This window comes from Sinocyclocheilus rhinocerous, unplaced genomic scaffold, assembly GCF_001515625.1.
Source record: "Sinocyclocheilus rhinocerous isolate Xijiao unplaced genomic scaffold, SAMN03320098_v1.1 scaffold2437, whole genome shotgun sequence".
Classification (NCBI taxonomy): domain Eukaryota; kingdom Metazoa; phylum Chordata; class Actinopteri; order Cypriniformes; family Cyprinidae; genus Sinocyclocheilus; species Sinocyclocheilus rhinocerous.
The window spans coordinates 261,964-276,414 of NW_015638985.1; the positions used below are offsets into that span (position 1 = coordinate 261,964).

General features: G+C 36.8%; 1 protein-coding gene across 2 annotated transcripts in view; it reads right to left on the bottom strand.

Moving 5' to 3' along the window:
• Window positions 1–263: 263 nt before the first annotated feature.
• LOC107750808 (ephrin-A3-like) overlaps window positions 264–14,451 on the bottom strand; it is a 93,121-nt gene continuing 78,933 nt past the window's right edge. For both annotated transcript variants that reach the window (XM_016566332.1, XM_016566330.1), the window contains exons 2-5: window positions 10,793–11,094; window positions 7,752–7,817; window positions 5,093–5,164; window positions 264–1,311 (exon numbers count right to left, since the gene is read on the bottom strand). In XM_016566332.1, coding sequence (XP_016421818.1) covers window positions 1,193–1,311; window positions 5,093–5,164; window positions 7,752–7,817; window positions 10,793–11,094 — 559 coding nt within the window. In that variant the 3' untranslated portion in view covers window positions 264–1,192. The remainder of the gene's footprint in view (window positions 1,312–5,092; window positions 5,165–7,751; window positions 7,818–10,792; window positions 11,095–14,451) is intronic.

The following is a 14,451-nucleotide window of genomic DNA, read 5'->3' on the forward strand; positions in this document are numbered from 1 at the left end:
CAGAAATAAAGGCCATGAAACGAACAAAAACAAACTAAATAATTTGGCATTAGCAAAGATGAGGAAAGATCCCTCAAGAAAGCAGACAAAAACTCACAAAGTTTCAAAAAAGGATCAAATGATCAATAAATAACTCAATAAATTAAGTATATAAAGTAACATACTCAAAGAGCAGTTAAATATGTATCGTACGGTAAAAACTAATTCTGCATCGCAATTCTTTGATATAAAACAGCGAATTGCAGTTTACGACTCGACCGCTCTTACAAAAATGGCCACTATGCTAATCAGTGGCAATCCAGTACACGTACACGTACATACTATAGCAAATAGAAGTCTATCTATCATCTACCGTTCATTCGGTCCGATTCTCTTTCGTTATGTGCGCTGCTTGATGACCAAACTTTTTCGGTCACACAATGTACAAAAGTGATGGTCTCTGACCGATAATGTGCCTCTAGTTTCCAAGTTCAGCAATGGAACTAGGAAACTAGATGGAAAGCGTTCGCATTACAGCTTGTAGACGAGGCCCGGCAACTAGCAGAAACAGCAGCCGTGACTTTCTGTGATCGATTCATAAGCCTAACACCTGAACTTAGTGACTGGCAAACGAGTTTTATTGATCTCTGCTGCAGCACTATCAATGACTGACACATATCGCAGTCACATAGGTATGGGTCGTGACAGAATGTTAAGACAGGATCAAAGGTCTCCAATACTCCTCGAGTCCCTCAGCTGAGATTCAGAGGTCAAAGCACTGGCCACTATGACGCTCGTCATATCCATTTGAGCTCATGTCAATCCAAAAATGTCCACCTCAAGAGCTGCCCCAGTCTGGATAGGTTCATTGAAGACGAGAACAGACGTAGCTAGAGGTAGAGACCTCACTGTCTAACCGGATTCACTTTTTTATTTTTATTTTTTGAGAAGAGTGGACGTTCCATTACAAAGGCAAATTCTGAAATCGATGCATGTCATCCTTATTCGTAAGGTCCAAAATTGTGGAGACAAAGGCCACTATTTGGGTGCGGTAGATCTACAATTAGCTCCCACGTTTAGGGCTCGACTAGTGGTTAATCTGTTCTGATTGAATAATCTCTTCCGCACAGGTTGAACGAAAGGCGATCTTTTTCTTGGAGCGCTCGGGACTGCTTGCTCAGAAATGTCAGAGAGAGAGAGAGAGAGACGGTTGCTAGGACACGAGGAGAGCAGCGAGGAGAAGCGTCGCCACAGTGATTAACAGTCGGTCTCCAGACGGACTGCTGCCACTGACACTCTTCTCCAGTTTAGGGATCTCAGGGTTAAACTCGTCTGAGAGAGAGAGAAAGAGAGATCAAAGAAAGAAAGAAAGAAAGAAGGAAAGAAGTTAGTGAGCATCTAAAACCTTTTTTATACAGATAAACAGTCTACAAAACTATATAAGTTGCCTCAGAGTAAAATGTTCAAAAATATATACCTTTTTTAAAGAAGTTAACACATTAAATTCCGCAAGATTGCATTAAACTGATCAATGACAGTAAAGACATTTATAATGTTACAAACGTTTCTGTTTTAAATAAAAACTATTGAACTTTCTATTCAATGAATCCTGAAGTATCATGGTTTCCACCAAAATATGAAGCATTGATAATAAGAAATGTTTCTTGAGCAGCAAATCAGCATATTACAATGCTTTCTGAAGGATCATGTGACACTGAACTCTTACTGATTCCAAACTTTTGAATGTGATTTTAAAGCCTACAATATGATTTTATTTCTTATTTCAAACTTTCTCGCAATTACTGCTTTTATGTTGTACTCTGAGGTGGAAACCAATACCACATCCATTCTCTAATTGAAATGTTTCAAAAACAAAACTGAAACGAACAATATTCCATTCTGTTTGATAAGACTAAAGAAATAGATGTTACAAAATGTCCAACGACTGTGACATCATACAGATGTATATATAAAAATCTCAATGAGCAATGGTTAACTGTAGCTGTTTATTTCGATTTCCATCATGTTAGGCTAGTCTTATCAGCAGGGTATTCAAGAGAAAGGTGGGAAATTATTGAATAAAGAGTGAGGGAATGAGAATGTGATGGGAACATCACTCTAGGCTGGAATCAAACCTGCATACCTCACATGAGCACCATGGCTCAGTGTCAAGAACACATGCCTTTACCATTAAGCAACAGCAACCAAAGGAAAAAAAAGTTGTACCTTAAAGTTAGACGTTGACATAGATGCTAAATTATCACCTACTAAACATCAGCAAACGACAAAAGGGAGCAGGGGAAATAATGATTCCTCTTTGAGTAATGTCATTACCTACAGCAACTGTAATGGTTTCCCAACAGTCTTCTCCAAATATAAGGAAGATAAAACTCATCCATTCATTTTCTGTATTATTACTGGCCCCAAAGCTCTATAACATTCTACAAGGGTTATTGATGATGAAAATAATCACTTAGAAAGAGAGAGACAGAGAAAAGAGGAAATAAAAGCAGCAGAGAGGAGGAGAGATAGTGAGAGAGAAATCTTATCTATTAAAACAGGAGATAAAATTGACTGGGAAGGACATCAGACAGAAATAAACAAAGAATGTGTGACATTTCTTATCTGCAGCAGCCACGCTGGATGTTGATAAAGGCCGCTCGGGCAGTTAGAGGTTAAACAGTCTGCTGTGATAGCAGACGTGAGTGAACATAGACACACAGCTCAATGGACGTATCAGTGGAGCCGGGTCAACACATCATGGAAATGTCTGCAATTTGTTATTGTTGATGCTCGCAGGTACAAATCCAACTGGACTGGTTCTGCTCTATGTGTGACAAAGTAGGATGTGTTCCTGGATCAACATCTTTTGCTGGGTCTGGAACAACATTCCTGTCAAACAAATATAATCTTATACCCTAGTGGTTCTCAACTAGTTTTGCTTAAGGACACAGATTTGACGTTGGACAAGTGCTGATCCAACACTGTTCCAGAATTGTTTAAAGTGCAAAAGTAAACAAAAATGTTCTAGCTGTGAATCCAAGCTGCACTGTAAGTTATATTTATGGCATTTTACGCCTTTTATTGGGATATGACAGGTTATGTTAATTCAGCAGAAAATGACTAGTTAAAAATTTCTGTAAAAAAGTTTACATTTTTACTGTATTTTTTACTGAATTATTCTGGCAACCACAGCTGCCAGTTTTATTTTTGTAAAGACAACGGTATTTTTTTAAGTGTATGAATTTCATGTGAACAACAAATAAAATAAAACAGCACTTTCTACACATTTGAAAGAACTGTCACTACATAATATACATAAAATAAATTTCAGTAGCCAGTTTTACTAATTTTTGTGCAAATCTTGTGATATTGCATACAAAAATGCTGGATGGACACCAATATGCTTTTTTTTTACATTGTTTTTTTAAACTTCCATGACCACACAACAATATGCAAAATCAATAATGTGGCATGGGCTGTATAGGAAAATGTGCTATTTTATCAATAAAATAGCAGAAGCATAATTTGCCAGTGTAAAACCACAATTAATTGGGCTCACAACAATGGTCAACAGGGTGAAAAAATAGACTAAACCCTCTTCTGGATCCACAGTCTGATTCCACTCACTAGGGCATCTTCTTTTTCTTGGACATGTCCTGGCCAGGATTTCTAAATTGCCTAAAATGTCTGGGTTTTGCCTTTGTTTTGCTATTGTTTTCATACTTGCTGAAGGTAATGACTGAAAAGTCATTTAAAAAATAGTGTGCAGTCTTTTTACATAATTGACCAATGGAGGTGTGCAAGAAGGTGGGATCTACAGAGAACGATCAAAGCAATGCAAATACATGCACATATAATGTATGAGGACTGTTGAGAGCATATCAACAAAAAAACAAAGCCAAAACCCATACATTTTCGGCAATTTAGAAATCCCAATCAGGACATGTCTGGGGAAAAGAGGCTGTATGGTCACCCAACCACTCACCAATCATTTATAGATATGTCTACAGTAGCCTTTTAGCCAAATAAAGAGGAAAAAGCCTTCTGTTTCACCTTTTTGGCTTTCTTTGCCTGTGACTTGGCAAGCTGAAATAAGAAACATCAGGTCTCCTGGGTCTCTAAGGCTGTGTTAAACTTTGAAAGTCTTTTCAGAATAGTGATTATCCATTGCTTTTTTGACATTCGTAACCCTATCTTATCATATCTGTTTCATCGAGGATAATCCCTGACTGGGACGCACTATATAATGTGTGCTATGCACAGACTTAAGCAGAATGAATGTTTTAATGCAGCGTCAGCACAGATGATGGTATTATGGAGCTGTTGACAGAAAACAAAGTAAAACTTACTTTTCAAGACTGCTACACATGCCATTTTTTTTCTTATAATAGGGTGGTTGACCTGTCAGCAATGTGTTTTTTTTTTTATATATACGGTTTGGGAAAGCTAACAGGATGTTGACAGCTTTAGAAGCAGGAGGGTCTGCGTACAAACAGAGGGTCATTTGTTCATGTGGTTTATGTGTTTCATAAATGGATACAAGAATCAGTGCCTGTGCATTACACGCACACACACGCGCATTACACGCACACACACACACACACACAGAGAGAGAGACCTACTGCTAGAGTGCTTTTGGATGCCTAGGGTGGTGTAAAGTGCCAGCTATTTGTTTTGTTATGTGTTTTGTCAAGGGCATGTGGGCGTTGAGCCAAGCTGTGCATCCCGCAGTGTGTCCGATGATTCTTCCTGTGAACCTGATGTGAACTTGGGTTTCTGGGTATTCGCTGGACGTACATTTCAGATGCATTCATAATGCGTCTCACTGCACATTTACAGCTCGATTTCTCAGAATAAAAACAATATTTGAGTAAGCATGAGGAAGCAATAATTGAGAGAATGAATAAATGCATTCATTTGTTTGTTATTGGCCATCCCCTGGTCACAGGACGTTATCTGGCCTAATGGTCATCCTGGCTTTTATGAGGAATTTCAGATGCTCACGAGGCAGATTAAAACAAACATATTTTTGAAAGCAAATTAACATTTGTGTTAAATACTAAAAGCCAATGTGTGTGCAGGCTTCACATGTTTGTGTGTGTTCACTTACCAATGTCATGCAGTTTGGGTCTGACAGTGTAGTCAGGTGGACTCTGGTTAGAGTCGTCATCTGCATTAGAGGCTTGAGCAGAGAAAACACATGATCTGAGTTTAGACAGTGGCCCCAAAGACTATTTAGACACTTAAGGCATTGTTCACCCCAAAATGAAAATTTTCTAAACATTTACTCAACCTCAGGCCATCCAAGATATACATGAGTTTGTTTTTTTATCAGAACAGATTTTGGATAAATAAATGTAGCATTACATCACTTGCTCACCAATGGATCCTCTGCGGTGAATGGGTGCCATCAGAATGAGAGTCCAAACAGCTGATAAAAACATCACAATAATCCACAAGTAATCCACACAACTCCAGTCCATCAACTAACCTCGTGAAACGAAAAGCTGCGTTTGTAATAAACAAATTCATCAAGAGATGTTTTTAAATTCAAACGAGTCCTCTATTCGTAATATTGCTCTCTCCAGTGGAAGTCATTACATCTGAATCAGGAGAGAAATATGTACAAATCAAGCACGTTTTACATGTGAAAAACAGTCCAAAATCAATTCTAAACAAATATGCCAGTGGGTTTTGATGGTTTGAGAGCAACAGGGGATGTATTTTTTCACTGCAGGAAGCATTATTACAGATTACAGCCAGAAGCAATTGTTTAATATTAAAAAGCCTTAATGATGGATTTGTTTATTTCAAACAAGCAGACTTCACCAGACATTAATTGATGGACTGGAATAATGTGGATTACTTGTGGATTATTGTGATGTTTTTATCAGATGTTTGGACTATCATTCCGATGGCACCCATTCACTGCAAAGGATCCATTGGTGAGCAAGTGATGTAATGCTAAATTTCTCCAAATCTGTTTTGATAAAGAAACTGTTCAGGTCACGCTTTATTTTAAGGTCCAATTTTCACTATTAATTAACTATTAACTGCGACTTTTGCCTCAACTCCTAATAAACTCCTAATTACTGCTTAGTAAGGTAGGCTAGTTGTTAAGTTTAGCTATTGGGTCGGATTAGGGGTGTAGAATATGGTCATGCAGAATATGTGCTTTATAAGTACCTAACCTCGTGAAACGAAAAGCTGCGTTTGTAATAAACAAATTCATCAAGAGATGTTTTTAAATTCAAACGAGTCCTCTATTCGTAATATTGCTCTCTCCAGTGGAAGTCATTACATCTGAATCAGGAGAGAAATATGTACAAATCAAGCACGTTTTACATGTGAAAAACAGTCCAAAATCAATTCTAAACAAATATGCCAGTGGGTTTTGATGGTTTGAGAGCAACAGGGGATGTATTTTTTCACTGCAGGAAGCATTATTACAGATTACAGCCAGAAGCAATTGTTTAATATTAAAAAGCCTTAATGATGGATTTGTTTATTTCAAACAAGCAGACTTCACCAGACATTAATTGATGGACTGGAATAATGTGGATTACTTGTGGATTATTGTGATGTTTTTATCAGATGTTTGGACTATCATTCCGATGGCACCCATTCACTGCAAAGGATCCATTGGTGAGCAAGTGATGTAATGCTAAATTTCTCCAAATCTGTTTTGATAAAGAAACTGTTCAGGTCACGCTTTATTTTAAGGTCCAATTTTCACTATTAATTAACTATTAACTGCGACTTTTGCCTCAACTCCTAATAAACTCCTAATTACTGCTTAGTAAGGTAGGCTAGTTGTTAAGTTTAGCTATTGGGTCGGATTAGGGGTGTAGAATATGGTCATGCAGAATATGTGCTTTATAAGTACTAATAAATAGCCAATGTGCTAGTAATATGCATGTTTATAAGCAACTAGGTTAGTGTGACTTGGTCCCTATAATAAAGTGTTACCAATTTTCATTTTTGGGTGAACAATTCTTTTAAAAATGAATGAATGTCCTTGTATTAAATAACAAAACGACAACAATAAAATCACAGTAAATTGCAGAAGCTCGAACAAGTGATGCATAAACTCTGTATTAAGATAATAAATTAGATGCACTTTGCATTAAAAAAAGCATGTCTTAGAATTTTTCTTAGTATTATAAATACATAAATACATTTATGAAGATTTGTGAAACTCATATAGAGGGAATTAGGGTAAAAAAAAAATTCTAACTTTCAGTCTATGCATTTGCATTTTTTCATGTATAGTGTTATACAGTATAATACTCCAAAAAAAGCTGCTATGTTTATTGCAAAATGCATATATTTACTGCCTTAATATTGAGTTTACATTTTTAAATTGAATTCACATTTTCTTGCTGTCCCTTATTTATACACATCACTCGTTCAAACTTGGAATGATAATTATGTACAGTATGTAAACACAAAGCATTTACAAACACACACACACACACATAACTGAGAATGATCAGTGATTAATGTAAATAAACGTGTTGAAGAGATGAATGAGTTATGATATCAAAGAAAAAGAGAGCAAAGAGTGACAAGAGAAACTGAAAGAGAGAGCAGGGGATGAGAGGAGCTCTCCACACATGGCTGTGATCAAAGAGGCCACAGAACGTGTTCAAGCATTAAGTTCTGAAAATAGTTTGCTCACACACAAACACACATTAAACCCATCATCACAACCTTCACTTGTGGTTTGCATGCTTTTTGTTTCTATGGGTGTGTGTGATGTTGCTCACCTGTAGAACAGCAGACAAACACCCGCAGTCTTAAACAGCTGTGTCCGTGGTGATGGATTGGTGTAGCTGCAACAACACATGACAGCACAAACATTAACCTACTGCCACCTACTGGACAATGACATGCACTGACATCACTTTTAGGATCTGAATGTAATACTAACTTACTATGTACTACCTCACGTTGTTCCAACCTGCACGAGTTTCTTTCTTTTGTTGAACCCAGAAGAAGATATTCTGAAGAATGTTGTTAACCAAACAGTTGCTGGTAGCCATTGACTTCCATAGTTTTTTCCCCTACTATGGAAGTCAATGGGTACCAGCAACAGTTTGGAACAACTTGAGTGTAAATGGTGACAAAATGAAGACAACTTGAGGGTAAATGACGACAGAAACATTTCGTGACCATTTCCGTCCCTACTCTGACCATTAGAATTAAACAAGTTGTTTTTGCTACTGTACCTTTAAATCTTCCTTACGTAAATGAGCACAGAATAACTAACTTTGCATATGAAACGAGTAGCAACCTGGTTTAAAGTGTGTCTACGCTTTATTTCAAAAGAGCAAAGCAAATGATATAGTCCCTTTAAGGTGTCCAAGGCAAAGCTCCTTCTGCTGAGATAAAACAAACACTAAATACATAACATTGCTCTAAACAGATACGGTGTACGTTTATTAAATTATCCATTTCCACAAGCTGCAGATACCATCTGTGACTGATGAATTGGCCCAAAACGAACTCCCCTGAGCTCAGACAAAGATAACGTTTCCTGTTTTCAGGTTGATATACATATGGGCCACGTTATCATAGAAATGTTTGAGTGTGATACCATTTTTCAATACCAAATAGTTGTCGTGCTATCATTAATAACCTGCCTACAGACCGCACTAATGAAGACGACTATTAGCATTAGGTGGGACATGCATCAGAAAATCATCATTAGCAATGCTCTATTAACACTCGGTTTACAGCCTGCATTAAAAAAGTTTTCAATCAAAACGAGTGCGCTCTAATTGGTAGTGATTGACCCAAATGCCAGAAAGACTGATGATCGGCGGCCGCCCGTAATGCCCATATCCCGATAACAAGCTCCTCTGGATGACGAAGCCATCCCTTTTTCACCAACAAGGCAGTTTTGAGAGCAAATGGACTGCTGGGAGAGATGCATTTGTGCCTGTCCTTAGGAGCTTTTTTTATTCTCAGTTGTGATTTGGTCAAATGAATGAAACATGGTTGTGTTTGAAATAACTCGCCGCCTTGCTTCAAACCACCGCTTCGTAACAATAAAGCCTTTTAAAGACGATCACTGGGGTCGCAAATTGTTTTCTTCACAAGTTTCTTTTGTTAACCGCATCTGTATGACTTATCTGTAACCCTGCACATAATGAAGCTCACGCAGAAAGTTCTCACTCCTTTTATTCCTAACTCAAAAAACTCTGCACTATAATCGCCACATCATGAAAGGGAGGATCCTGCCAAGGCACTTCTGCTAACAATGTCCCCTTGAACAAAGCATTAAACTTCCATCTGCTCAGCAGTATGCCTATCCCTGTGTAATAACCTTTTCTGTCAGTGGAGTTTAGATAAAGTAAGCTTACTGCAACCAGGAACTTGCCAGCTAAAGAACACTTTAAAGGATTATTATGTTAAATACAAGTTAAGCTCTACGGACAGCATCTGTGGCATGCTGTCAATAACCACAGAAATAATTTTGACTTGCACCTGAGTTTGTTGACAGAAATCCATTTGTAATTGTGCAACATTTGCCCCAGATACTTCCATTGTTTGCTTGTTTTTACAAACTGAGGAGAAAGTCTGAAGTATTTTCTGTGATAGCGTGCCATCAGATTTCCATCCACATACTCTTATGCAAATATTGGGATACTGCATAAAAAATTGTGAATAGAAACATTAAGATTCTCTCCTCTTTTCTTCTATTTGCAGAATGTGCACACAAACATACAGACTTGCTCGAGTATAAACTTTTATTTAGTTCGACAACAATCCTCATAAACTTTAACTGCAACACAATTACTGAATAAATTCGCCAATGGGTGTCAAAAATAAAAATGAGACTTTTGAGTCATGTGACTGATTAATTTAGTTGGCTAGTATCATCTTCCAGAATGTTCTAGTATGCTGCTGTTTAAGGCATGAGGCATCTGCCAAAGATTGCTAGCAAAAATATAATTCTTCAATGTGTGATTTATTACGTTTAATAAAAATGGCTCTAATTTACATTTCTATTTTGAGCAAATTTCCCCAAAATGGGGGATTTTTCTTCTCTTGAAGACAATTGAAAAGCTGCTTTACTTGCAAAATGTTTTTTTGCAAAATTCCTTTTTTTTCTCTCACAAATTATTATTTTTTTCCTTGGATGGACACTTAGGTACTTATGTTATTTATTTAGCTTAATTTGTTAAGTTGAACTTAGTTACTTTCATATTTGGCTGGTCATGTGAATATACTAGCAGGGTTATTATTATAATTATTAACTAAAAGTAAAAAAAAATTGAAATAAAATTAATGTTAACTGAAATTAAATAAAATGTAAAAAACAAACTTATTTTACTTCAGCTAGTTGTCAAAGCAACATTAAGTTGATGCACTAAAATAACAATAACTGAAATAAAAATGAATAAAAACAATAATTAAAAAAAGACAAAAACATACTAAAACTTTAACAAAAATTGAAATAAAAATGGAAAATGCAAAGAAAAAAAAAAATTCTAAATACAAAAAAAAAACGATAATAGTATGTCAATGACACTAAAATAACATTGCATACCAACTTCCATGAGTCGCCCCACTTCATGTAAAATAAAACAGCTTTTATTAGGTAACTGATATGACTTGTGAATGTATATGATTTAAATTTTTTTTAAAATTATTATTCATTTTCTTAATCAACAGAACCTTAATACATCAGTTAACTGTTTGAGGTTTGTGACTCTGATGCTCTGTCGACAAAACCTCAAAACTAAACATACAAAATAACAAACTGTAAAAAAAAAAATGTTAGAAAGCGACAAATACTCACATATATAGTAGTACTCATGACCCACGTTGAATTCATAGCCTAGCGAGAAGGCGCTGTAACGCTGAAATTTCTCAGAGAACTTAATTGGTGCGTGGGGGGCGTGCGGCCGGTTGCACTCCCAGCGTTTGAAGCCCATCTGTGGGTCGCAGGTGCGATAGCCTCGGTAACTGACCATATAGAGAACGTACTGCTCAGCCACACCACGCTCTAGCGCCCCCCGCTGACTCTGGTTGTAGTGTGGACAGTAGATGTCCAGGTAGTCGTTAACGCTGACTTGTACGGTGTAGCCCTCTCTCCGCAAGCTGAAAGAAAGAGAGAGGAAGGAAGGGGAAAAAGAGAAACAAACAAAACATTATTATAAGATTAGTGTTTTTGCTATTCGAGTGGCATCAGTGTCATATTCTTTGGATTTTCTAATGGACAGATAGGAAAATGGAAGAATAGTGGAAGATTTATCTCATCGACCTTTTTAAAACGTATAAGTCCTGCTTGAATGGAAAAGCAGTTATATTTCAATGCTTTGCCACAGCACATTAAACCGGATCATTTTTCATGCTTAATGCGTGCGAGGCACCGATCAAACAACAGGGGGCAGTGTTTCATTTCATGGCGGCCCTTCTCATTTGACTCTCTTTGTCTCACACAAGCTCACACAGAAAAAACGTGCTAATACACACACTCGCGCTCTTCTAGGCCAGGTCCCGCAGGAGATTATTATTCAATTACAAAATGAGGATCAGAAATGTCACCCACTCCTTCTCCGTTCCTCTTCCGCTAACCCCTTTCTCCTCGGTTTCTGTGTCTTTCTTCACACTTCCTTTCTCTTTTTTTTACACACTTTCTGTACTACTACACATGCGAGCTGTTTTTTTGCTTTCTAAAATGCGCATTATTCACGTGTCCTCTTTATAGCTCTGCTCCTCCTCTTTTACTCACCGTATCTGCTTTCTTTTTTCCTACAGCTTTTTCCCCCTCTTTTTTTAATCAGTGTCTTTCTTAGCCTTTTATCAATACACAACAGATGGCAATCACATCCTTGATTAGGGCTTTCTCTCTCTCTTGCTCTCAAACACGCAGACAGCATGAAAGATTTTTGTCATGCAGTGTGTTTTGGGGAGGGATGCTTCAAAGCTGCTATATTTAGTGAGAGGGAGCAGGCAAGGAGTGGAAAAGAGAAAGATAAAGGGAGAAGATGAAAGAGTGAGGAAAAGCAGGAAAACAAAGGATGAGATGGGTACGGAGAGGCACAGAATTGGGACGCTGATGTACTTCACACTCCTGAAGATGATGATGTTGAGAGGGGTGTGTGTGTGTGTGTGTGTGTGTGTTGGTCAGGTTTTATCTACACTGCAGGGACCAAATGTCCCCAAAAGGGGAATAAAGACTAGAATGTCACAGTGTGAGCACCAGCCAATAGCTCCCATGAGGAAAATCGCTTAATAAAGATACTAAAGTAATGTCCCAGGATGCATCTCATAGGGTTGGTTGATTGAATGTCTAGACAAAGACACTCAAATTTAGAAAAAAAACTTTTGATTTGTTGAACATTACGTAATTCCAAACCTTCATTTGTTATTTCATAGGTGCGATGACTTCATTATGATTCTAAAATGTGAAAAATTGCCATGGTAAAGATTAAAAAACGAATGAGCAGATGTGTCCGCACTTTTGACTGGTAGTAAAAGCTAGGTTTGACCTAAGTTAAGGCTATTTTGCTAACTTCCACTGAATTACACTTCTATCCAAATCTCTGCCCTCTAATGTCATGTCATCAAACTCGAACACATAAAAGGCAGCGAGTGTTTCTGATCGGCCAAAAATGTCATCATTTTGCCAAGTCTAGAGCTGTTACAGAAATAGGTGTGATTTCTTAGGACATCTATATCAGTGATATTTGTCAGGTCATAGTACAACTACGTGTGGTACATAAAAAAGCAAATTAAAACATATTTTAAAAAGTTTTTATGCATACATAATATATATATATATATATATATATATATATATATATAACAGACAAAATGAATAATAGTTTTGACTGTGGTGAAAAAGGTCAAACTGATCATTTGAAGGAATAGTTTATCTAAAAATGTCAATTGTAATTTAATAGCCCTCATTTTGCTTCAAACCCATTTATTCTCGCTGTAAAACACAAAATAATTCTTTGGCATAATGGTCCAACCCAGTTTTATTTTAGCATCATTGAGATACTATTATAGTGTTACTGTTTTGAATATATATATATATATATATATATATTAGGGGTGTAATGGTACACGTATTTGTACCGACAATTTTCGGTATGGGTCTTTCGGTTCGGTATACATGTGTACCGAATAAATCGTTCTATTTTTTTTCAGGAAATTCAGACAATAAATTTCGTTTTGGTTCTCTTTGACATGGCGCTACAGATCGCTGTATACTAACGCCTCAGTTCTGATGGAAGCGTGAAGCACGAGTGAGCACAATCATCCCTTCCTCTTTATTACTAGTTTTAATGCAAAATAAACATGAATTAACATCTTACCGTAATCGCTCAATTAGCGTTTCAACCACGGAAAGACGTCATTAAAACAGCTTGTAAACAAAATGTCACATAGCATTTCATTTACCTCAGGTCAAGTCATCACTGTCTACAGCTCATTATTTGCTAGAGAAATGAAGTCTAGTGAAGAGCATTTTGCAAAATATTAGACTACTTCATTATATTTTACTTTACCTGTTAGGGATGTCTTAAAGGGGTCCTATTACGCTCTTTTACAAAGTCTTTATTTTGTTTTGGGGGTGTACTAGAACAGACTCTCATATCAGGTTGTTCGAAAAACACATTATTTTTCACATATTTTACATTATTACAACACCTCTCTCCCCAGTCTGGCATGAACGACTCGAATAGTTCCTGTATCAAATGAAGGCCCGCCTTCTGAAATACGAAATGTGCTGTGATTGGTTAACTGGGCCAGTGTGTGTTGTGATTGGCAACACTCGGAGCCTGGTCGGGAAATGTCACGGCCCTAACCATAGAGCTTCAGTGTAAATATTGCGTCAAAATCAAATAAATTTGAGCGCTTTGATAATTACTGTAGTTACCATGTTCTGAACATCACATCCTTTCTTTTTCCCCCAGATGTAATCTATCTAGGTGGTTGAATAAAAATATTTGGACTTTATATCTAAAAATTACCTCAACTTAGCACCAGCAAGCTTGTTAGCTAGACAGTTAGCATCATCAGCTAATATTTACTTATTTTCAGTACTGTTATGATGAATAAGCATTCATATCGGTCTACTCCGCTAGTTAATCCAAACAATATAAAAATTTATACTGTTTATAAACAATATAAAAACAGACGTCACATAGGACTAAATGCGTAGCATTTTAATAAAACTGTTACCGTTATGGCAGCGGGGAATATGAACGTGCATGAGTTATTTTATTTAATCTGTGTTATTTTAATGTTTAGGTTTTTTTTTTTTACCTAAAACACAGAGACACTGATGTTGATGTGTCTGTATTCAAGCATTTCAGTGGGCTTAAATAGATCACCCTTTACAGCAGATTTAGTTCACAAACAACTGACAGTTTTGACCTAAATATGATTTTCAGTTACAATAATTAATCCTAAAATTCGACATTAGTAACTTACTTTTAGCAGCAT